Below are 23,834 nucleotides of genomic sequence, written 5' to 3' on the forward strand. Positions count from 1 at the left end.
CACCGACGTCGATGCAGCTATCCGATGTCTCGGCGCCGATGCAGAGGCCCGATGCCTCGATGCGCTCGATGCAAGGGCGGCCGAGGAAGATGGTCTGGACGCTGACGACGTCGATGCACTCGAAGATCCCGGTGCCGATGCCGACGAAGAGCCCGAGAACAACACGTTCCACTGGGCTAGTCTCGCTACCTGAGTCCGCCTTTGAAGCAGGGAACACAGACTGCAGTTCTGAGGGCGGTGCTCGGCCCCCAGACACTGAAGACACGACGAGTGTCGATCAGTGAGCGAGATAACCCGGGCGCACTGGGTGCACTTCTTGAAGCCGCTGGAAGGCTTCGATGTCATGGGCGGAAAAATCACGCCGGCGAAATCAAAAGCCGAAATGGCGAAAATTGAAGCACCAAAATTTAGAGGGAGAAAAAATCTCGACCGAGGCCAAAAAGAGGCCTACCCCGACGACGAAAGAAAACTTACCGGGGCAAAAAGCTGGAAGTACGGGGAGGATTGACACGAAACCCGGTGGAGGGTTTCCGGAGCACTTCCCGACTTTAGAAAAAGCTTTTCCGAAGAAAAAACACGCTCAAAAAACAATTTGGACGCGCGAGGTCAACTTTCCGGGGCCCGACACGGCGAAACACGACCGTACCGAGTGCGGACAAAAGAAGACTGGCCGGCTCGAGCCGGTTTCGGGCGGGAAGACGGCCGCGCATGCGCGGTGTGCGCGGGCGCGCGAGGGCTAGCAAAGGACTTTGCTAGTGAAGTTTCCGATTGGAGGGGCTGCCGTGGACGTCACCCATCAGTGAGAACAAGCAGCCTGCTTGTCCTCGGAGAATAATAATATATAATACTATCAACAACTCAGTGTTATTACTGTGCACAGAAACAGTGTAAAAATTGACATGGTTACAATGATAGTAGACGTAGTAGCACAAGAACAATGCAATCAAATTCTAATTTGGAAAATTTAGAATAGAAATAATAAAATCTAGCAGACTTATTAATCATTGCACGGCCTCACAAAAATTGCATGTCAACTATGTGGCATATTTGCACAGATTTGAAATGTTGTGTGTATTAAATAATATAAATAGATTTTGCAAAATAAAAATAAAGTAGTTTTCCAAACCTGTTTTGTGTCTGAATAATATATTTTGTTCTCTTGGGAGTTTTATTGGGTGAGGAATTTCAGGTTTTGATGTGGGGAAGGAGAGGATTAGAGATCATAGAGATGGTGAGATGGAAGAGAAGGAACAAAGACTGTGAAGAAGGAAACTCTGGGATCTTGGAAGAATATGGTGAGGGAAGAAGGTAGTTCTGGGATCTCAGAAAGTACATGTGTTACCATATTGGAACAGACCGAAGGTCCATCAAGCCCAGTACCCTGTTTCCAACAGTGGCCAATCCAGGTCACAAGCACTTGGCAAGATCCCAAAACAGTACAATACATTTTATGCTGCTTATTCTAGAAATAAGCAGTGGATTTTCCACAAGTCCATTTTAATAATGGTCTATGAACTTTTCCTTTAGGAAGCCAGCCAAACCTTTTTAAAACCCCGCTAAGCTAATTACTTTTACTATATTCTCTGGCAATGAATTCCAGAGTTTAATTACACACCGAGTGAAGAAAAGTTTTCTCTGATTAATTTAAAATGTACTACTTTGTAGCTTTATTGCGTGCTCCCAGTCCTAGTATTTTTGGAAAGAGTAAACAAGTGATTCACATCTATCCATTACACTCCACTCATTATTTTATAGACCTCTATCATATCTCCCCTCAGCTGTCTCTTCTCCAAGCTGAAGAGCCTTAGCCACTTGTCTTTCCTCATAGGGAAGTCGTCCCAGCGCCTTTATCATTTTCGTCACCCTTCTCTGTACTTTCCAGACCCCTGTAGCCATGATTCCTAAATCCAGCCACTAAGGTACCTATGATTCTAGAAGAAAAACTAGCCACCTATTTTCGTTATGGTATATTAGTGAATGAGGTCAAAACGCACTTCCACATAAGGATGAGTACTTATACCGGCCTTATAATGTGTGAAATACCCGCACCTCAACGTTAGTCAGAACATGTGTAAATTGTAGTAGTTTATCATTTATGGGGGTCAGTATTCAAAGCAATTTAACAAGCTAGAAACAGTTCCTGGCCAGTTGAATCCCTTGTTCAGGGCTAACCCCTCATTTTCAGCAGCCCTTAATCAGCTACTGATGCCGAAAATGGCCTGTTAGTGTCCGATGCAAAACTGGTCATTTTGGGACAGAGTCTGCACTTGGCTGGCTAAGTGCTAGTATTCTGCATCTAACCAGCCAAGGTCAGTGCACGCAAGTTAGTCCTGTCTTTATGTGGTTTGCCATAGCTGGTTAAGTGCTGAATATGCTTTCATCACCTCCATAGTATGTGCCATCAAGGGGAAAGGGGATACTGCTTTCTGTGGTTACAATCAAAGCAGTTTACATTTTACATACAGTTACCCATTTTGTGCCTGGGGCAATGGAGTGCCAAGCAACCCGCCCAGAGTCACAAGTAGCTTGCAGTAGGAATTGAACCCAGTTCCGCAGGATCAAAGTCCACGGCACTAACCACTAGGCTACTTCTCCACTAGCAACATTCCATGTAGAATCTCAAATAGTAGCAACATTCCATGTAGAATAGGGAAAGGGAATGGGGACTTGATGTACCGGCTTTCTGTGGTTTTTGCAACTACATTCAAAGTGGTTTACATAGCATATACAGGGAGATCTTGAAAGGAAAGGAAACATTACTCCTCCCCATTTCAAGTGACCACACACAACCATCTACCCTACTCTTAATCCCAGTTTCCCAGCCCCTTTTATACAGACACCTCAGACTCTCTTTCACATATGCCACCCATCCATAAACTCCTGCTTCACACATGTCCTGCCCCACCATGCTGATCAGGCAGCACAAGAAGGAAGAGTGATTGGCCAGTCCTGTTTCTGTTCAACTGCAGGAAGGGACCATCAGAATGGGGAAATTCCAAGGAGAACAAGAGTAGAACAACACAGATGGACTCACTTAAGTTTGTCCCTGCTTTCTGGTCATCATGAAAGGTAGAAGCTTCTTGTACTTACTTCAAGGACAGCAGGACTTGGTTTATCTTCAGGGCATCTGCCAATGCTTTTGCCCCTTTGGATCCAATTGAATTATTGCGAAGACTAGAGGTAGGAAATGAGAGCATAGAACCCAGAGTTATGTAGAAATATGACTGCAGATAAGGAACAAAATGGCCCATCCAGTCTCCCCAGTTGAGATTTATCCATTTTATGTTTATTATTAAGCTTGATATACCACCATTTCTAAGCACAGGTCACAGCGTTTAGGGAGATATGTTTGAAAATAGCCATATGTAACCTAGCACCAGTCCCCCCCCCCCCCCCCCACCAATATTTTCTACTGAACCTCATAACTTCTTTCCTACCACCACCCTCCATACCAGTCCCAAGTAAGCTTAAAAAACTGCCATAATGATGGCCTCTAGCATCTTAAGCCTATTAACATGGGAATAAGAACTCAGATTTCAGGACTTCTTCTATGTCATAATTCAATGTTCTACTCACATATCCATAGCTTCTCTCATCAAGTTACATAGAAATACAGAATATGATCTGTCTAGTCTACCCATGACTGATGCAACACCACTGAGCCTGCTTAACATAAACGAATAACAGAGGTTGCTCCAGGCATCCAACACTCTTACTGGGGTGGCCAACCTTTATACACAGAGGGCCTCATGAATGTCAATGCTATCCCTAACAGGCCACAAGATTACATAATGTCAGAACTGGAAATGCACAGAGTTCCACACACCTTTTGTGATAAATAAGGAGCCCTCTTATTAAGCTGAGTGAGATGCTAACGTGCGCCTAATGTAGCTTAAAATGGAGTACCGTGGGATGTGCTCAGGCATCCTGCAGTAAATATGTAGCATGCTCTAATCCACACGATAAAACATTTTTCTATTTTTTATGGCCACATGCTAATGGCAAAATTATCACGTGGCCACTAATACCAACAAAATTAAAAGTTGGTCATTTACAGTTGCAGCAAAACTGGTCTTTGTGTGGGGCAAAAACATGCGCAAGGGAGGGCTAAGGCCACATTTTGCTGCAGCTTAGTAAAAGGGCTCCTAAGTAAGTAAAAATTTAACTATAAACGATGGAAACTAACTGTCATCACTTCAATGCTGCAAGGTGGAATTTTATACATATTCCCCCCCCCCCCCCCCACACACACACACAATCATACACACAACACATGTTCCAAACACACCACATCCACAACCTAACTTCAGTCCCCCTCAAACTAAGGCTCCAGGTTAGAAAACAAGAAAAGCAAACAGTGCACTAGCCAGGAAGAAAATTAAGACCCCCAACTGGTCCAGTCCTCAAGGAGGAGAAGCAGCCAAAGTGGAGTCCTCTGTAGGAAGAAGGTATAGTAATTTAGTCCAATTCAGTCAAACACAGCTAAAGTGGCAGCAGAAATGAAGCTAGATAACATACAAATAGTGCAGAAAATGTATTCAACATCCAAACACTCAACACGAGTCGCGTTTCGGCCACAATGGCCTGCCTCAGGAGTCTTCAGTCGGATGTTCTCTAAACACTCTAGCTTTCAAATATGGCAACAGGTAACAATGCACCTTTTACATCTAATACTGTCTCTTGACCAAATACTACTACTTACTCACTCATAGGAGCCAAATTGATCAATAACGCCAATCATCTCAGGCAACTCTGAAACTGGATCCCCTCCAAAACAGCAACATATCATCAACAAAAAGATGTATGGAGTTGGTATATTCTATATCAGAGCGCATAGATTTTAGGAATGCCCAGGACCCGACCATTCCATGCCCTCTTTGCAGTTCTGTGTTTTAGAATTTACACGCAGAACTTTAAAGAATACGCTTAGCAAGTTCTGTGTGTAAATTTTAATTACTACTACTACTACTACTACTACTACTACTACTACTACTAAGGGTGTGGGTAAGGGTTTTGGTAGCGTCCTCGGAGAGGAAAGGGCGAATTTTGTTAATTATCGGCGCTGATTGGCTTGTTAAGGGGTCCTTTTAATATGCTGCTGCAGGGCGCATCAAATCGACCCTACCACCAGGGTAGTGTGGGCACCTGGTGGTAGTTCTGAAGTTGGCGCGTGCAGTTTCCCAAGCAAAGGTATGGGAAATTGGAGGCAGAGCAAAGGTGAGTGTACAATGGGGATTGGGGGAGCAGAGCAAAAGTGAATGTGCAATGGGGATTTGGGGAACAGAGCAAAGGTGAGTGTGCAATGGGGATTGGGGAGAAGAGCAAGGTGAGTATGCAATGGGGATTGAGGGAACAGAGCAAAGGTGAGTGTACAATGGGGATTTAGGGAACAGAGCAAAGGTGAGTGTGCAATGGGGATTGGGGAGAAGAGCAAGGTGAGTGTGCAATGGGGATTGGGGGAACAGAGCAAAGGTGAGTGTACAATGGGGATTTGGGGAGAAGAGCAAGGTGAGTATGCAATGGGGATTGGGGGAACAGAGGTGAGTGTACAATGGGGATTGGGGAGAAGAGCAAGGTGAGTGTGCAATGGGGATTGGGGGAACAGAGCAAAGGTGAGTGTGCAATGGGGATTGGGGGAGCAGAGCAAGGTGAGTGTGCAATGGGGATTGGGGGAACAGAGGTGAGTGTACAATGGGGATTGGGGAGAAGAGCAAGGTGAGTGTGCAATGGGGATTGGGGGAACAGAGCAAAGGTGAGTGTGCAATGGGGATTGGGGGAGCAGAGCAAGGTAAGTGTGCAATGGGGAATGGGGGAGCAGAGCAAGGTGGGTGTGCAATGGGGATTTGGGGGCACAGAAAGCTGAGATTGTGCCATGGAGGTGGGCCTAGCAAGCTGAAAGCGTGCCACTGGTGTGTGGGGGATCAAACCTGAGGGTATGCCATGGGTAGGGTTACCATATGGCTGCAGAAAAAGGAGGACACATTGATCCAGTCCGGGTTTTGCTTCCATTGAAAGCAATGGAAGTAAAACCCAGACTGGCTTAATCGTCCTCCTTTTTCTAGAGCCGTGTGTGTGTGTGTTGTGTGTTCAAGCTTTGGCCTGATTGAGTGCACTCAGACTAAACTGTAACATATACACTAAGCATTCTGGGTACCATAGGCTTTTTAATCTCTGATAGATGTGAATTTTTTCAACTGCATGAATATCCATGGACCATGGGCATGCACATGTCCCAGAAAGCAGACGCTTTAAGTTCTAGGTCAAACTTCTTGTTTACATTTCAATAGAAAAAGCGGGATCACAAATCCTAGAATATCTGGGGGTGAGCTTAAGGAAACTGATATGCTAGTGAACCCAGAGTTCTCATGACCCTTTTCACTGTAATGATTACTAAGAGCATAAACTTACTCTAGCAGAGCCAGGCTTCTGTTTACCATCAGTGACCTTGCCAATGCTTTGGCACCTTGGTTACCTATCTGGTTCTCTGCCAAGCTGTCCAAGAAAGAGAAAGGAGAAAGAATTACTTTCTATATCTCATACCTCGCCAGACCCACACCCCACTATCCACTCTCCATGTAAAATAAATAATAACTTTCTTTATTTTTTTTTTTCAGGTAAGATAAAAAGTCCAGATTTTTATTTATTTTTAAAGAGATATATAAAATCAACAATACACAAATAACAGATGCATAATTTCTTTCTGGTATTTACTGGGTTGAGGGCGGGGGAATAAAAGGCAGCACACACATATATCACACATAAAAACAAATTGAATTAATTAAGTCAAGACTGATTTTTAAACCCCATACTACAGATTCATTCTAGGTCAGGCAGCATCTCATTCTGGTCTCTAGAAAAAAAACAGGAGATTGATGGTGAAATGTAAACTGGTTATCGGCTTCCCATTTCTGTTGTAGATAAATAAATGTTTCTTCTGCAGCATAAGGGTTCTAGAATTGTTTTGTAGTGTCATCAAGCACAAGAAATAATTTCTTGCTTTTGGTTGAAGACCAGAGCTGCGGTAAAAGGGACCCTGTGATAGCATCAGTGCATGGATTTGTCGCACGATGAGGCCTCTTTTACCGCAGTGGAGAGGGTTTTTTAAAGGAAATGGCTGTGCGGTAAGTATAAACTTGCCACACGGCCATTTCCTGAGAGCCCTTACCACCTCCTGCGCTAACCCGGCAGTAAAAATAAAAAAATATTTCTGGTTGTGCCAGAAATGGCGCACACTGGGGCAGCACTTCCGCTGGCTCTCACGGTGGGCCAGCTGTAGTGCCGGATTGGTGCAAGACAATGTCGCGGTAACTCTACCGCAGCGTGGCCCTTAGTGCATGCTAAATTGTTTACAGGTTAACATATATTAAAATAGCTGTATGTTAAATTGATTAGCTCATGTTAAAAAGTTTTTAATGCATATTACAAAGTTGCAATTAATACACATTTTTTAAAATGAACTTAGAAAACACACCCAAGTCAGGGGAAAAGGACAAAATTAAAAACAGCCCAAAAATATTTGCTGTGTGCACATTCCTACTAGCTGCCAGGACCAAGAATAAAGCAAATGATCTAGAAAACATTGGAAAACGAGAACAAAGAGTGAGAACGGAGTCAGGCTCTTCAAAACACACCAGAGACGCTGGATAAGGATCGTAAACTTTTAATGGATAATGACTCAACAAGGTACCGTGTTTTGGCACACAGGGTGCCTTCTTCAGGAGTCTGGATATACGCGTCAAAAGATTGAGCAGAATTCAGTACAACCCCCAAAGGTCTTTCTAAGGACCACTTTTTTTCACAGTTCGCAAATTGAGGACTCAATCTTTTGATGCATATATCCAGACTCCTGAAGAAGGCACCCTGTGTGCCGAAACATGGTACCTTGTTGAGTCATTATCCATTAAAAGTTTACGATCCTTATCCAGCGTCTCTGGTTTGTTTTGAAGAGTTGACTCCGTTCCCATGCTTTGTTCTCGTTGTGTGACTCCTTGTGGGATATCGGTGTTCTTTCCACTTCTGTGGTTTTTGTTGTGCCTAGAAAACACTGGGACATGATCTGTAGAAATGGGTCCAACTGCCATTGCTGTTTTCTTTTAACTAACTTCCCAGTAAAGCATAGTTTATGTTTTGAACCCCAGTGAGTATAATTTGTTTTTACCTTTGATCTTTACATTTAGTAAGAAATGCCTTCTTTTTTTTTTTTTAACTACCTGTCAATATGACTGTACGAATGCTCTGGGCACTGGGGACATAGTCACATCTCCCACCAATAAGAAGAGCTCTTCGAAGGGATGAGTGCATGAGAGAAAGGTTCTTAATTCATTAAGGGGCCCTTTTACTAAGCTGCGGTAGGGCTAATACATGGGTTGTGCGCTAAGTTGATACTATTGTCAGGATAGTGCGGGGAACCCGCCATAATTCCGAAGTTAGCATACACTGTTTCCCACAGTAGAAAATAATTTTCTATTTTCTACCACAGGGGGCACTCCTGGCGGTAATTGGCAGCGCGGCCACACTGGCGCATGCTGCCTGATTACCATAAGAGTAGTGCATCAGCCCTTACTGCCAAGTAAATAGTTGGCAGTAGGGGTTCAGGCAGTAAATAGCCATGCACTACTTTTAATATTAGTGTACAGCCATTTACCACCCCATTAAAAAAGTCCTTTTTTACCCACCACAGTAAAAAGAAAATGGCCCAGTGCGTGCTAATTTCACGCATCCAAACAAGCACAGGCCACTTTTTACTGCCAGTTTAGGAAAAGGGCCCCTAAACTTCCATCTCCCCTAGAATGTGGTATCTGATACACCGAGGGCTCAGTTATGAGCTTTGAAGCATATGCATGTGTGGTATTTCTCTAGTCCTATTTTTCTAACATCCTAACCCCTGTAGGCCTCTTGGAGTTCAGGGTACATCCAACTCAACTGATCAACATGTTAGATGGAAGGATGCCCGCAGTGGGATCCATTTTGTGCTGCAGCAGGAGCACACTCAGAAATGTCAGCATGGAAAGGGGAAAGGGAAAGGGAAATGGGACTTGATATACCGCCTTTCTGAGGTTTTTGCAACTACATTCAAAGCAGTTTATATATATTCAGGTACTTATTTTGTACCAGGGGCAATGGAGGGTTAAGTGACTTGCCCACAGTCACAAGGAGCTGCAGTGGGAATCGAACTCAGTTCCCCAGGATCAAAGTCCACTGCACTAACCACTAGGCTACTCCTCCGCATGCCCCTGTGTTCCACAGTTATTACCTGATCTTCTGGATCTGGCAGTCCTTGGCACTCAGGACACTGCCCAGTAACTCCATCACATTGCCTTTGAACTGGTTGTTGTCCAGCCTAGCAACAATGGAGAGAAATCAGAACGTTAGAAGACGGGATGAAGCATTAAGCTGCAACACCAATAACAGCACAAGCAAGATATGGAAAGAGAAAGCCCACCCCCTTTTTCTATCCGATTTTTATTTATTTACAGGTCTAAAGCTGTAAATAAATATGGAGACACAAGAAAGTTGTGTGCTCTGCAGTGCGTATGGGTTACTCGGGGAGCCAGGGATTTGACTGAGGGTGACATGGTCCATATGAAAGAGAATGTGAAGTGATTGTGTGGGAAACACAAGTTTAAAAGTAATAAATAGATATAAAACAACACAAAAAGAAAAGAAAATGATACCTATTTTATTGGACTAACAATCCATTTTTGTGATTAGTTTTCAAACGCAACACCTTCTGATCGTCTTCTTTCTGATCTGAAGAAGATATTGTCTTCAAGAGCTAATCAAAAATGGATTATATCATTTTATTTTATTTTTGTGTTCTGTTTTATCTCTATTTATTACCTTTAAATTAAACTAAAATTAAACTCATGTTTTCCACACAATCACTTCACATTCGCTTTCAATTTATGCATCAAAGCAGTGTACCCAATGTTTCAAAATAAGACAATAGCGATAACATAACTCACAAAACAAAACTTCTTAATGCAAAAGAACAAACAAAATGACAAATAATACAGTAGTGTATAATCTGCCATTAGCTTAGCTCAGCCCAGCTGCCAAGCCTCCAAACTTCTGGTCAAAAAAGCCAGCCTTAAAGAGAACAAAAATGCCTCCATTCTGAACACTGGGGGGAGTTCCACAAAAAGAGTACTTGATTAAAAAAAAAAAACAGCATGTCTAGAACATTCTAGCCTATCCATCTGAGTACAAGAATTTCTAATAAATTTGACTAAGAAAAAAAGAGCATTACCCTATCCAGCTTATAATCGAATGAGAATAACGCCCAAGTTCCGACCTAAATCGGGAGATGGGCGTTCTTCTCACAAAAACAAATAAAGCGGCATAATCGAAAGCCGAACTTTGGACGCTTTCAACTGCACTCCGTCGCGGATGCGGACAAAGTTGACGGGGGAGTGTCGGAGGCGTGGTGAAGGCGAAACTGGGGCGTGGTTATCACCCGAACAGAGATGGGCGCCCTTCGCCGATAATGGATGCGTTTGTAGCTAGAATTTAGGGCACTTTTCCTGGACCCTGTTTTTTGACGAATAAGGCCCCAAAAAGTGCCCTAAATGACCAGATGACCCCCAGAGGGAGTCGGGGATGACCTCCCCTGACTCCCCCAGTGGTCACTAACCCCCTCCCACCACAACAAATGATGTTTCACAACTTTTTACTTTCACCCTCAAATGTCATACCCTCCTCCCAAGCAGCAGTATGCAGGTCCCTGGAACAGTTGTTAGGGGGTGCAGTGGACGTCAGGCAGGTGGACCCAGGCCCATCCCCCCCCTACCTGTTACAATTGTGCTGCTTAATGCTACTAGTCGTCCAACCCCCCAAACCCCCTGTACCCACATGTAGGTGCCCCCCTTCACCGCTTAGGGCTATAGTACTGGTGTAGACTTGTGGGCAGTGGGTTTTGAGGGGGATTTGGGGGGCTCAACACCCAAGGGAAGGGTGCTATGCACCTGGGAGCTCTTTTACCTTTTTTTTTGTTTTTGTAAAAGTGCCCCCTAGGGTGCCCGGTTGGTGTCCTGGCATGTGAGGGGGACCAGTGCACTATGAATCCTGGCCCCTCCCACGAACAAATGCCTTGCATTTATTCGTTTTTGAGCTGGGCGATTTCATTTTCCATTATCGGTGAAAAGCAAAAACGCCCAGCTCACACCTTGGCGAATAAAGCATGGGCGTCTATTTTTTTTACAAAATACGGTTCACTCCGCCCCTTCACGGACCCGTTCTCGGAGATTAACGCCCATGGAGATAGGCGTTTCTGGTCGATTATGCCCCTCTATATCTCCCCTCAAGAATGCTATCAGGCAGATAGAGCTGTAAGTTGAACAGCTCAGTTATCAGAATCTTAAAAGTTATTCCACAAAAACTGGGAAGGTATCAGAGCCTACTTAGCAAAGGCATTACATGAAAATTTGTGTGTGCATGCTTTAAACTGAAAGCGTGATTTTTTTTTTAATCAACTGTTTATTGAACAGACTTTTTGTCATAAGGGGGGAGTGGAAGAGTGATTTTTAATTAAGGGTATTCTAATGCTTGCCACACCACATGCACCTATGTGTCTTCTCTGTGATTGGAGAACAAAGGGTAAGGAAGGAGTTGGAGGTGGGTCTGTACTACATGTAACATTTGCAGAATTTTATGTTTTGGAAATGATGAATCAGGGCAAATGCTCACAGGCGGACAGTGACACAGCTGTTTAGAGAAGCTAGAGTGGAGCTGGTGCTTGGTGGGGCAAGTTAAAATCCTTTGGGTGGGAGGTGGGGTAACATCTACGTTAGCAGTAAAGGGTCGGTTATTAGTTATAACTAATGGTTACAGCAGTAGGCTGGGAGCCAGGGTTCAAATCCAACTGCTGCTCTCAAGACCTTGAATAACCACTTATGTCTCCATTGTCTCACTTACAAACTTAGGGCTTCTTTTATCAAGCCGCAGTAGCGGCTCCCGGTGCGGTAATGCCAACAAAGCGTGTTCATTTTGAATGGGCTCCGTCGACAATGCTGCACGGGAACCACTAGCTCAGTTTGATAAAAGAGGCCCTTAGATTGCAGGCCCACCACGAGGGACAGAGGAAAATCTATTGTATTTGAATGTAATTTGCCTTGAGCTCTGCTGAGAACAGCATGAGCTGAACCTGATTCCAAATTCTCAAAATCCAGTACCAGGCATATTTTGAAGTAATACAAAAATCTTACAAAAATCACTCCCATTAGAAATGCTTCAAGGATGGCAGTTATGTTCCATATACTAGAGAAATTATTATGCACCAAAATTAATCTAATCAGTCAACCAAATCCTGTTATTCTCAACATGGAAATTATGTGTGCAAGACATGTTCCAGAGACTTTGAACTGGGTCCCAGGATATTTTACACTTACAAATTGTTAATATTCTCTAAATATTTCAACCTTTAGTGCCTCTGGGTTGATTTTCTGGTTCAGTGTGTATGTTTCTTATTCTCTGGTCTTGACTCTGCTTTTCATGAATATGCATGAGATAAATCTATCCATGCATATTCATTATATGTATCCTGAAAACCTAATTGGATAGGTGTGTCCCGAGGACTGGGTTTAGAACCCCTAATCGAAACACTTGTTTTCTGTTTGTGTTCTTTTTTTCTTTTTCCATCAGAGTAGGTATTTTAACCTTTCTTCTCCTACTTTTTTCTTTCTTCCTCCTCATCTCTTATTCTTCCTCTTCCTCCATGGTCTTTGTTCCCTGTTCTTCCTTTTTCTTTTATATTCTTCATTCCCTTACTCCTGGATTCGGCTCCCCCACCCCCAAGCACAGGAACATCTCTCTCCTATTTCCAGATTTTGCCCTCCATTCCCACTATTCCTGGGTCTTTACCTCTCTATCTAGCCTCATCCTTTTCTCTCCATCTCTCAACCATGGGTCATTTATATCCACCTCTTTCCCTCCACCCATTAATAGTCATTTCTCATAAGAACATAAGAATAGCCATACTGGGTTAGACCAATGGTCCATCTAACCCAGTATCCTGTTTCCAACAGTGGCCAATCCAGGTCACAAGTACTTGGCAGACACCCAAATACTAGCAACATTCCATGCTACCAATCCATGGGGGACAGAGGTGCCTTTCCCCATGCCTATCTCAATAGCAGACTATGGATTTTTCCTCCTCTCCTTTACTCATTGGCGCTTTCCTCCTTGGCGCTTTCCTCCTTACCCCTACTTCTCATCCTCATCCAGTTTTTTTAATCCTTCTGACACCAGTTCTCCCTTTTTCCTCAGCCCCCTTACTACTACTACTTATCATTTCTATAGCGCTACTAGACGTAAGCAGCGCTGTACACTTGAACATGAAGAGACAGTCCCCGCTCGACAGAGCTTACAATCTAATTAGGACAGACAAACATTTCCCTATACTTCATTTCATATACTTACTCCCTCCCTCCCCCTCTCTCTCTCTCTCTCTCTCTGCAACACTCTGAGATGATATTCTATATATTTGAACGAATATGGCACTTTGTGGAAGTGGAAGATCAACATTAATAAATATGAAATAATGCTGATATAGTTGAAAGGTTCCTTGGATAACCAATTACAGCTGCATTTGACACAGTCCATCATGGGCTACTGTTATCTGTACTGCAATATGTAGGATTTTGTTTTTCCATTTTAAATTGGTTCTGAGGGGTGCAACAAGGTTTGATATTTCCCATGCTGTTTAATCTGTAGTTGATGTAGTTGACATGGAGGAGCATTTTTTATATGTTGTCTGTCCAACTTTGGATGTTTTGCTAAAAACGTCCAAAATTCAAGTGGGGAATATAGCCATTTTCAAAACAGAAAAATGTCTATCCTGTTTTTTTTTAATGGCTATTTGCTAGATGTTTTTATTCTCTATACATTTATCTTTTTGGTCCATTTAAAAAAAATGTCCAAGTGAAAAACGCACAAAATCAAGCTACTGGGGTGTAGGAGGAGCCAGTACTCTTAGTAGACTGACTACAAAGACATCCGAGGAGAGCAATGGGGTACCCTAGGGGGCACTACAGTGGACTTCAAATAAATGCTCCCAGGTACACATCTCACTGCTGCTCCCTTATCTTGTCTGCTGATCCCACCAAAACCTACACCAAACCCACTACCCCCAACTGTATACCACTTCAATAGCCCTTATGGGAGAAGGGAGCATCTATATGTGGGTACAGTGGGTTTCTGGTGAGTTTTGGAGGGCTCACAGTTTCCACCAAAACTTCAGACAGTAGCTGTACTAATAAAAATAGTGCAAGAGGCCAACAGATATAGTACAATGGCTAAATGGCTAAAGTCAGCAGCAGTGGAGCAGGAGGAAACTTTCCAGTTTATAATTGAAAAAGAAAAACGCCTGTATTGCGACCCAAATCGGGAGATAGACATTTATCTCACAAAAACGAATAAAGCGGTATAATCGAAAGCCGAATTTGGATGTTTTCAACTGCACTCCATCGCGGATGCGGACAAAGTTGATGGGGGCGTGTCAAAGGCTGTGGTGAAGGCGGAACTGGGGTGTGGTTATCTGCCGATCAGAGATAGGCGCCTTTCGCCAATAATGGAAAAAAAATATGCGTTTTTAGCGAGAATTTAGGGCACTTTTCCTGGACCCTGTTTTTCCACGAATAGGGCCCCAAAAAGTGCCCTAAATGACCAGATGACCACTGGAGGGAGTCGGGGATGACCTCCCCTGACTCCCCCAGTGGTCACAAACCCCCTCCCACCACAAACATATGCCGTTTCACAACTTTTTATGTTCACCCTCAAATGTCATACCCACCTCCCTGGCAGCAGTATGCAGGTCACTGTAGCAGTTACTAGGGGGTGCAGTGGACGTCAAGCAGGTAGACCCAGGCCCATCACCCCCCACCTGTTACACTTGTGCTGGTAAATGGGAGTCCTCCATACCGCCCCCCAAACCCACTGTACCCACATGTAGGTGCCCCCCTTCACCCCTTAGGGCTATAGTAATGGTGTAGACTTGTGGGTGGTGGGTTTTGAGGGGGATTTGGGGGGCTCAACACACAAGGGAAGGGTGCTATGCACCTGGGAGCTCTTTTACCTTTTTATTTTTTGTAAAAGTGCCCCCTAGGGTGCCCGGTTGGTGTCCTGGCATGTGAGGGGGACCAGTGCACTACGACTCCTGGCCCCTCCCACGAACAAATGCCTTGGATTTATTCGTTTTTGAGCTGGGTGCTTTCATTTTCCATTATCGCTGAAAAACAAAACGCCCAGCTCACAAATTGTCGAATAAAACATGGACATCTATTTTTTCCCAAAATACGGTTCGGTCCGCCCCTTCACAGACCCGTTCTTGGAGATAAACGCCCATGGAGATAGACGTTTTCGTTCGATTATGCCCCTTCCTGTGTTCTCCTCCACCAATCTTACTTTGGCCATGTTCTCTTAGGCTTCCATGGCTGGCATCATGGTTGTTGTGGTTGTCCAGGTCTTGCTATGTCTAAATGGAATGATGTTTCAGCCATCGTGCGGTGGCTTTCTTCAGGATGTGCTGGGAGTTCTGCAGTTTCTTTATATAATGGGTTCTCAAACCTGATTGGCTAGGGTTTGAAGTGGATGGTTTCCTCAGGAAGGTAAGAGATTTTGACAGGAAAGTTCATTGGTCACAATTTTAAAATACTGATGGGAAATGAGGTTAGAAATTTGTCAGAACAGATCCGACTCTGGTGGAGGGGAGGAATTTCTGTAGGTCATATTCTGAAACTTTGGCCAGGGAAGGGCGCCAGTCCTGTTTGTACTAAATTCAATGGAAACAAAGGAGAAAAGGAGGGGGTCCACTCCTTCCACAATAACGCAAGCAAAGCAAACTCAGGGTGGAAGAAAGCCAAGTCCAAGTGACCAGCCCAAACACAGAAGTAAGAGCTCCAAAAAACGTTTATTAAGACCCTACACGGTCTGTGTTTCAGCGGAAAAGCCTTCTTCAGGGGTCGATAGATGAGTCCTCTGTTGAACGACAAAGCAACTTTGAGTGCTGACAAAGTGCAAGTTTGAGGACGCTAAGTCACCGAGCAGAGACGCAGCCAAAACAAACAAATTTAGCACAAATAAGACTGATGCCAAGGACATATGTCTTCTTCCCCCCTCCCCAAGTTTCAGAATGGGACCTACAGAAATTCCTCCCTCTCCTCCAGAGGTATACTGTACGTGTTCCAATGACTTTCCAGCCTCATTTCCCACCAGAATTTTAAAATTGTGACCAACAGACTTTCTCACCAGAATTCAAATTTGGGACCAATGGACTTTCCCACCAAAATTCAAATTTGTGGCCAATGAAATTTCCTACCTTCCTAAGGAAACCACTCACCTTAAACCCCAGCCAATCAGATTTGAGAACCTACTGTATAAGGTTTAACTGCAGATCTCAAAGCATATCCTGAAGAAAGCCACAGCACAATGGCTAAAACGTCAATTCCACTTATTCAGATGTTGCAAGACCTGGACATCTGCAATAATCATTACTCTGAGGATCTTCAGAAGAGGTAGGAAGGGGAGGACCTGTCACTGGGAGAAAGGGGAAATTGGGGCATAGAAGCCCTTTGTTCTTAGGGATGGGAAGGTTTTGAGTTAGGATATGGAGGCACGTTGATCTTGTTTCCAGCATGTAAAGGGGGTGCTAGAGTGGGATCATCAAATATCTACCATTGCTACTGTGTGTTTGGGATGGAACAACAGATCAGTCATAATCAGGCCATCGGGCCCCTTGTTTCTTGTGTTGAGAGAGGAAGAAATGAAATCCTCTTATTCTAACTGGCTTTTTTGGGTTGGTTAGTAAACATCCACTCAGACCTGTGTGTTAATTTTAGCTCTTGGCAGGAACTTGGGTTTATCTGTACATTGGCCTAAAAACCAACCTGTGTCATATTTTGGTTATAAAACCTATTTGCAGGCCTTGAATACTGGAGCTGGGCACTCCTTTATTCTCCACTGAATATCTGGTTTTACCTGAATGCACAGAGCATAAATGATAATGATAATGAAAAGTACCTGAGGTTGTTGCAGTAGAGAAGCTGGGAGAGCAGACTCTTGAAAATGTTGTAAGTAAGGCAGTTAGATAAGTTGGTCTCCTCCATACAGACCTCCGATACTTGCAGCAGATAGGCAAGGGCAGAACAGTTAACAGGTGTCAATTTTCCAGCCAAACTCTCACTTTTCATGGCATCCTCTACAAACCTGGCAATTTCTGTGTGCTGAAGCTCATGTAGGCAGTGCATGATATTCACAGTTCTTGAGGTGATGGAGTAGTCTGTGTTCAGGCAGCTCTGCAGGAAATTGATCACATGACTCCGGTAACCACTGTGCTCATCCTTTATCAGGAGCCAACCACACAGTAATTTGTTCACTTGTGGGGAGAGGAGGCCACAAAGAAAACGCACAAAGATATCCAATTGCCCCTCCTCTGACAGCAGAGACCTCTGTACTGCATTCTTAAAGTGATTAAGAAAACCTAACTTGGGCCAGGACATTCCACTCTCTGTAAAAAGATCAAATATAGCCCGTTTAGCAGCAGTGTGATAGTAAGTTGCTGCCAGAAACTCTTGAAGAGTTAGGTGGGTAAAATAGTAGATGGTGGTAAAATGTGTGTCTTCTTTTAGTAATATTCTGTTGCACAGGCTGCCATGTAGTGATGTCAGATCTACTCCATATGCTTTCATATCCTGTTCATAAAATGCATACTTCTTCTTCATCAAGCCATAAAATGCCAGTCTGCCAAGGTTACCAATCATTTTCTTGCTGTTACTTACAGCTTGCTCTATCCGTGGAGTTTCCTTCTCTTTCTCCTGCCAGTCACTAAAGCTCAGCGACATCTTTAAATAGTAGGAATAGATTTCTGACAAAGTCCTGGGAATTTCTGGGGATTTATCAATGTTATTCTTGAGGAGGTAGCCTAGTGAGGATCCAGTAATTCGACAGAAGGCAGGGATAGTACACATTATATGCAGGGTTTTGTTGGCCTTGATGTGACTAAAGACCTGGCCCGATATGTCTCTGTTATCAAAGAACATTTGATCCAAAAAGTCCTTCATCTCCCCATCACTAAAACCTCTAATTTCAGTCATCCGGTCAACCAGACCTCCAGGAATTTGCCCGGCTGCCGTGGGCCTTGAGGTGATCCAAATGGATGCCTCTGGTAGCAAGTTTCCACGGATGATATTGGTAATCAAATTATCCACTTGTATCTCCTTTTTTGGGTCTGTGCATCCCATTGCATTGGAGAAATCTAAAGAAGTTCTGAATTCATCCAGTCCATCCAGAATTAACAGAGTCCTGGCCGTCCCACCAGAGATATAGCTAGGTTCTGTGATATGAGGGAACACTGTCTTTATAAGCCTTTCTGCAGACAGCTTCTCATAAATGTTTAGCTCTCGGAATGTGAGAGGAAGCACAAACAGAATGTCTTGATCAATCTCTCCTTTTACCCATTTATAGACAAAGAGTTTCACCAAAGTGGTTTTGCCAGTCCCAGCGGCTCCCACAGTGACAGATATTTTAGGAGGAATGCTAACTTTGGACAGTGGAAGGAACAGCCTCTCCAAAGGAATCCTTTTGGAGGTATTTCTCATGCCCTTGGTGGTCTCTATCTGCATGAAGTCATGCTCTTTCTGCTGGATGTCCGTTAGTCCTTCCACCAGGATGAGGTTAGTCAGCCTTTCCAGGGCTGGTCTCCCTGATATGGGGCCAAGTTCCATGCCTACTCCAAACCGCATTTGTAAAATTTCCAAATGCTTTTGCACCATAGGGTCTGTGGAGAGAGAACCAAAACAGTGAGATGAGAAATGAACCATAGCCTAAAACAGAATATAAACTGGATAAAATTAACATCAGAAAATTAGCTGACCTAATAAGTTTTCTAAAATACTGCAGCAAATAAAACATTAACAATTAAGGTTTTTTTTTAAAGTAGCCTATTTAACAAGATTGAAACCATAATAACAGAATTCCTGGGCCAGTTTGAACATTGCATTTTGTTGGAGAATTCCATTATGCTGTACTACCTTAATCAGGTATTTTGCCAGTTGTTTCAATTGTGTTTCTTACAGTGTCTTTCATTACCTTTCTGATAGCAAAAGTTTTCATTTCCAAAGTCTGTTTTCAATTGATTTTTTTGGCCAAACAATACTCTCTACAACTCTTTGGAGCACAAATGTATAAGGGAATAATGACCTAAGGGTTGTCTCAAAAGCAACAATTTTGCTTGAAGATCTAGGTTTGATTCCCAGACCAGATTCCTGCTCCTTGGCCTAGTAGGTACAGCAAGTACTGTGGACGCAAAAATCCCAGATTCCAGAAGTAATTCCCAGCCCTCATCCAAAGAGAAATATTTATAGGTTCCGAAGGAAGAACAGTCTATGGCTCCTTTCCAAAAGGACTATCTTGCAATGTCTGGACAAATGATACACAACTGGGAAGAAAAAAAATACAGAAACATGTTAAAGAAAAGGAAAAAAGGTCTTTTCCATGTGGAGGATTCCTGGTTCAATTTCCTCATGATACAAGCTTCCATGAGGAAACCTCGTGCGTGGCTAACAGCCTGAAGACTGTTGCTGGAATGATCAGACTAGGAAAAGTAGGAGGCAGGGTCAATTAACATGAGGAAAAAGTTCTGGATAACTGTGAATGAAGGCTTCTCGTGACACAATCCCAGCTGGAAGAAAGAAGGGGGAACAAAAAAAAGAAAGCAAAATGAAAAAGAAACTATCAATTCAAAATAAAATATGGCTTATGAAGGAGGTGTTTTTAAAAATTATTTTATTATTAATAGAGTAGTTCGTTTTCAAATAAACCTATACATATTAATAGACAGCAAAGGGGCCAAGCAAAGATGGAACATATGAACCGATAAAATAGGGTAGCAGGAATTGAAAGAAATGAAAAGGGTAACTAACTTGAGGAAAAACTGCATGTCCAGTCAGAAAAAGGTATACACAACTGATCTCAGATTCTGAACTCTCCAGGGACAGAAAAATACCTCATGTACCTGAATATACACCACTTGAGATCAGTCACTTCCTAGTGACGTCACAGCCAAGTTGAAACCAGCAGGCCATAATATCCCCGAACCAATTAGGTTGATGCTGGCAAATGGTTGGTGGCAGGGTACCTTTCAGAAAAGCCACAGGAGTCTACATAATTGGATGTGTGGGTAACAAGCAGACTAGTTTTGCTAGCTATTTATGTATACTATTTTAAAGATTGGTACTGTTAGAACAAAGAAGAGCAGATAATGGATTAAATATGGAAATCTATATACTCATACTCAAGATGATAGATAACAACCAGTTTTAACATGGATACAGTGCAGTATCATACAGATGATTAAGCTTGAATGGCTGGTAGCTGGAATATATCCTTACCAGTAGGGACTTTTCTAATTAGCCATACTGAATGGGCCAATTGTTGTTTCATCTACTATGGGGGGAATTTTAAAAGGTATTTTTGTGGGTAAAGTTGGCATTTATCATAATGTCTTATGTTGACCACAAAGGGGAAGCACAGATCAGAGGTTCCTTGTTATACATGTGTTCCCCTTCAACATCAACAGGAGATTCTGTATCTACATGCATGAATCTATCTGTGCTTCTTAATTATAGAGTCTTGTATGCAGTGGTGTGCTGGTAAATTTTTAACAACAGGCTCTCTCCCCCATCCACCTCTGTGCCCCCCATCCACCTCTGCGCCCCCCCCTCCCCCACAAATTGCAGAGCTGGCTATTCCTAGGGAAAGAGATAGCTGGTAAAGTATTAACAACAGGCTCTCTCTGCGGGCATAGCCTGCCCTGCTCACAATGAGCTCCTTTTATTACCGACCAGACAGAGATAAGAGTTTTTAGTTTTGGCACAGTATAATTTATCACAAGAACAAAATATAAAAAAAACCAATATGGGCTGCATTAGGGGCTTATATAGCCCATTTATGTATAAACAAAAGAAATCTGCATGAAACAAAATATTTATTTTGACTAATATAACCACTTCCCCCTGAAACATGTTCAAAACAGAATAATCCATTTGTGTAAAAAGGTAAACTTCTACAAAACAGATGAAGATCTGATTCCATGTGTGCCTCAATGAAAGGAGAGTTTAATTCTACTTCCATTTAATTTCAATATTCCATCAACTTTATAACACCAGGCTTCCCATGGTAGATTACAACAACAGTTAAGACGAACCCAGGCATTCATGCCCATTTTGCCATTGCCCTTTCTCTCCCATCCAGAGTAGTGTTCTTTGTTATTATTATTAAGCTATCTTGCCCCCCCCCCATCCTTCCTTTTCACGTTTTATGTTTTTTTTTTGTCAATTTAAATAAATAAATATTAGATTGCGCCGCGGGGCCTTTACCTGGCTGGCTGGAACTTAAGTGATCCTTCTTCTGCCGACGAGGAGGACTGGACGACGATAGTTGGTGGCCAGCAGGGATGTGATCGTGTGGAGGACTGTCTGTGCACTAGCAGTGCAGGAAGCAGAAGGAAAGGCGGGAAGGCGGCAAGGCGCTACGTGCGGTCGCGGACAGAGCCAGAGGAGCCAAACACCTGCTGCAAAAACCATTACACAAGCGAAGGGCGCACTCACTGGCGCGCAGGGTGCCGCAGGGGGAGGAAGGCGTCGTGACGTAGCAGACGGACGGGACTCCACCGGAGAGGCGGAGAGAGAGCGAGAGGAGCCGCTGGGAGGAGCCGCAAGTAGGAAGGGCGCATTGGCGAGGCGGAGAGAGAACAAGACTGCAAGAGGACTGCAGAAGATATTGGTTTGCACCTGGGCGGTCCGCCCCCACCCCGCCCTCGGTACGCCACTGGAACCAGCACAAGGAGGCAGGGGCAGCCTACCATCAATATCAGGTGACAGCTGGTGTGTGCGGGCATGCGATGCGTGCCTCCAGCCAGGGGGGAAAAAAACTTTGTCCTGTCTCTGCTGACAGCTGAGCTGAACAACCAGCTCGCAAAATTGTTCACAAATTAACAACCGACTTTGCAGAGCCGGTGCGAGCCGGCTCCAGCACACCACTGCTTGTATGGCACAATCTTCAACTGTGCATCTTAATCCATCCCACTGACCCAAATTCTGCTAATATAGCCAAAATGGGCCTGATATTCAGCCAGCGGCAATCAGCGTTTTGCTGACACCTGCCGTGCTGATGTTATAGTGGGAGATCATTTGGCATCTAGGTGTGGTTCAATTTTAAGACAAAGGAGGAGAGGGCTTATTCAAGATCGAAGGTCCTAGATTTCAAGAGAACTAACTTTGCCGAGATCGGGGAATTTCTCAGGAAAGAGTTAGTTGGATAGGAGCAGCTGAGGAAAGTAGAACAGCAGTGGGCGAAACTGAAAGGAGCTATTTTAAAGGCTACAAACCTTTTATGTTACAAAACTTACATATAAGTAAGAGGAAAAGAAGGCCTCTCTGGTTCTCGAACATAGTAGCTGAAAAGGTAAAGGAAAGAAGGTTAGCCTTCATACATTACAAGATGACTCAGAAAGAGGAGGACAGGCAGAAATATCTGGAAAAGCTAAGAGAAGCTGGAAAAGCTGTCAGGAATACGAAGAGACAAATGGAAGAAAACATAGCTGATATGGTTAAATTGGGCGACAAGACATTTTTCAGATATATAAATGACAGGAGGAAGTGCCATAATAGCATTGTGAGGCTCAAAGCTGAGGGGAAGGAATATGTAGAAGCTGATAAGGATAAAGCTGAACTGCTTGACAGTTATTTCTGTTCTATGTTCACGGATGAAAGGCCGGGGGTAGCTAAACTAAAAGTAGACAACGCGATGGGGTCTGATGGGATACATCCGAGGGTGCTCAAGGAACTTAGACCCCCTTTTACTAAGGCATGCTCACGTTTTTAGCATGCACTAAAATTGGGTGTGTGCTAAACGTTACAGACACCAATGCATTCCTATGGGTGTCTCTAACGTTTAGCGCACGCCCAATTTTAGCAAGCGCCAAAAACGTGAGCGCGCCTTAGTACAAATCCTCCTCAGAGACGTTCTAGAGGCTCCGCTGTTTGATATCTCAAAGCTTCCTTAGAGTCTGGAGTGGTCCCAGAGGACTGGAGAAGGGTGGATGTGGTCCCTCTGCACAAACCTGATTGATTTCTTTGACTGGGTGACCAAACAGTTGGACTTGGGAGGTGCGCTAGATATGGTGTACTTGGATTTTAGCAAAGCCTTTGACGCAGTTCTGCACAGGCGAATGATAAATAAACTGAGTGCCCTTGGTATGGGACCTAAAGTGACTGGGTTAAAAACTGGTTAAATTGAAGGAGACAGAGGGTAGTGTTAAATGGAGCTTGTTCTGAGGAAGGGGATGTTATCAGTGTTGTACCGCGGGGGTCTGTCCTTGGCCTTGCTCTTTTTAACATCTTTGTAAGTGATATTGCGGAAGGGCTGTCTGGTAATTTTGACATCTTTGTGAGTGATATTGCGGAAGGGCTGTCTGGTAATTTTGACATCTTTGTAAGTGATATTGCGGAAGGGCTGTCTGGTAATTTTGACATCTTTGTGAGTGATATTGCGGAAGGGCTGTCTGGTAATTTTGACATCTTTGTAAGTGATATTGCGGAAGGGCTGTCTGGTAATTTTGACATCTTTGTGAGTGATATTGCGGAAGGGCTGTCTGGTAAGGTTTGTCTCTTTGCAGATAATACCAAACTCTGTAATAGGGTGGACACCCTGAAGGATGTGAATGGCATGAGGAAGGATCTAGCGAAGCTTGGTCTGATAATTGACAACTAAGATTTAATGCTAAGAAATGCAAGGTCATGTACTTGAGTTACAAGAATCCAGGGGAGCAATAAAATATAGGG

General features: G+C 43.6%; 1 protein-coding gene across 1 annotated transcript in view; it reads right to left on the reverse strand.

The window, feature by feature from the left end:
* The window catches only part of NLRC3 (NLR family CARD domain containing 3), an 81,387-nt gene that overhangs the window by 52,121 nt on the left and 5,432 nt on the right, over window positions 1-23,834 (reverse strand). The window contains exons 3-6 of the mRNA XM_030212590.1: window positions 17,014-18,769; window positions 9,254-9,340; window positions 6,409-6,492; window positions 3,091-3,174 (exon numbers count right to left, since the gene is read on the reverse strand). Of these exons, the coding sequence (XP_030068450.1) occupies window positions 3,091-3,174; window positions 6,409-6,492; window positions 9,254-9,340; window positions 17,014-18,769 (2,011 nt within the window). The remainder of the gene's footprint in view (window positions 1-3,090; window positions 3,175-6,408; window positions 6,493-9,253; window positions 9,341-17,013; window positions 18,770-23,834) is intronic.

This window comes from Microcaecilia unicolor, chromosome 8 (genome assembly GCF_901765095.1).
Source record: "Microcaecilia unicolor chromosome 8, aMicUni1.1, whole genome shotgun sequence".
Taxonomy (NCBI): Eukaryota; Metazoa; Chordata; class Amphibia; order Gymnophiona; family Siphonopidae; genus Microcaecilia; species Microcaecilia unicolor.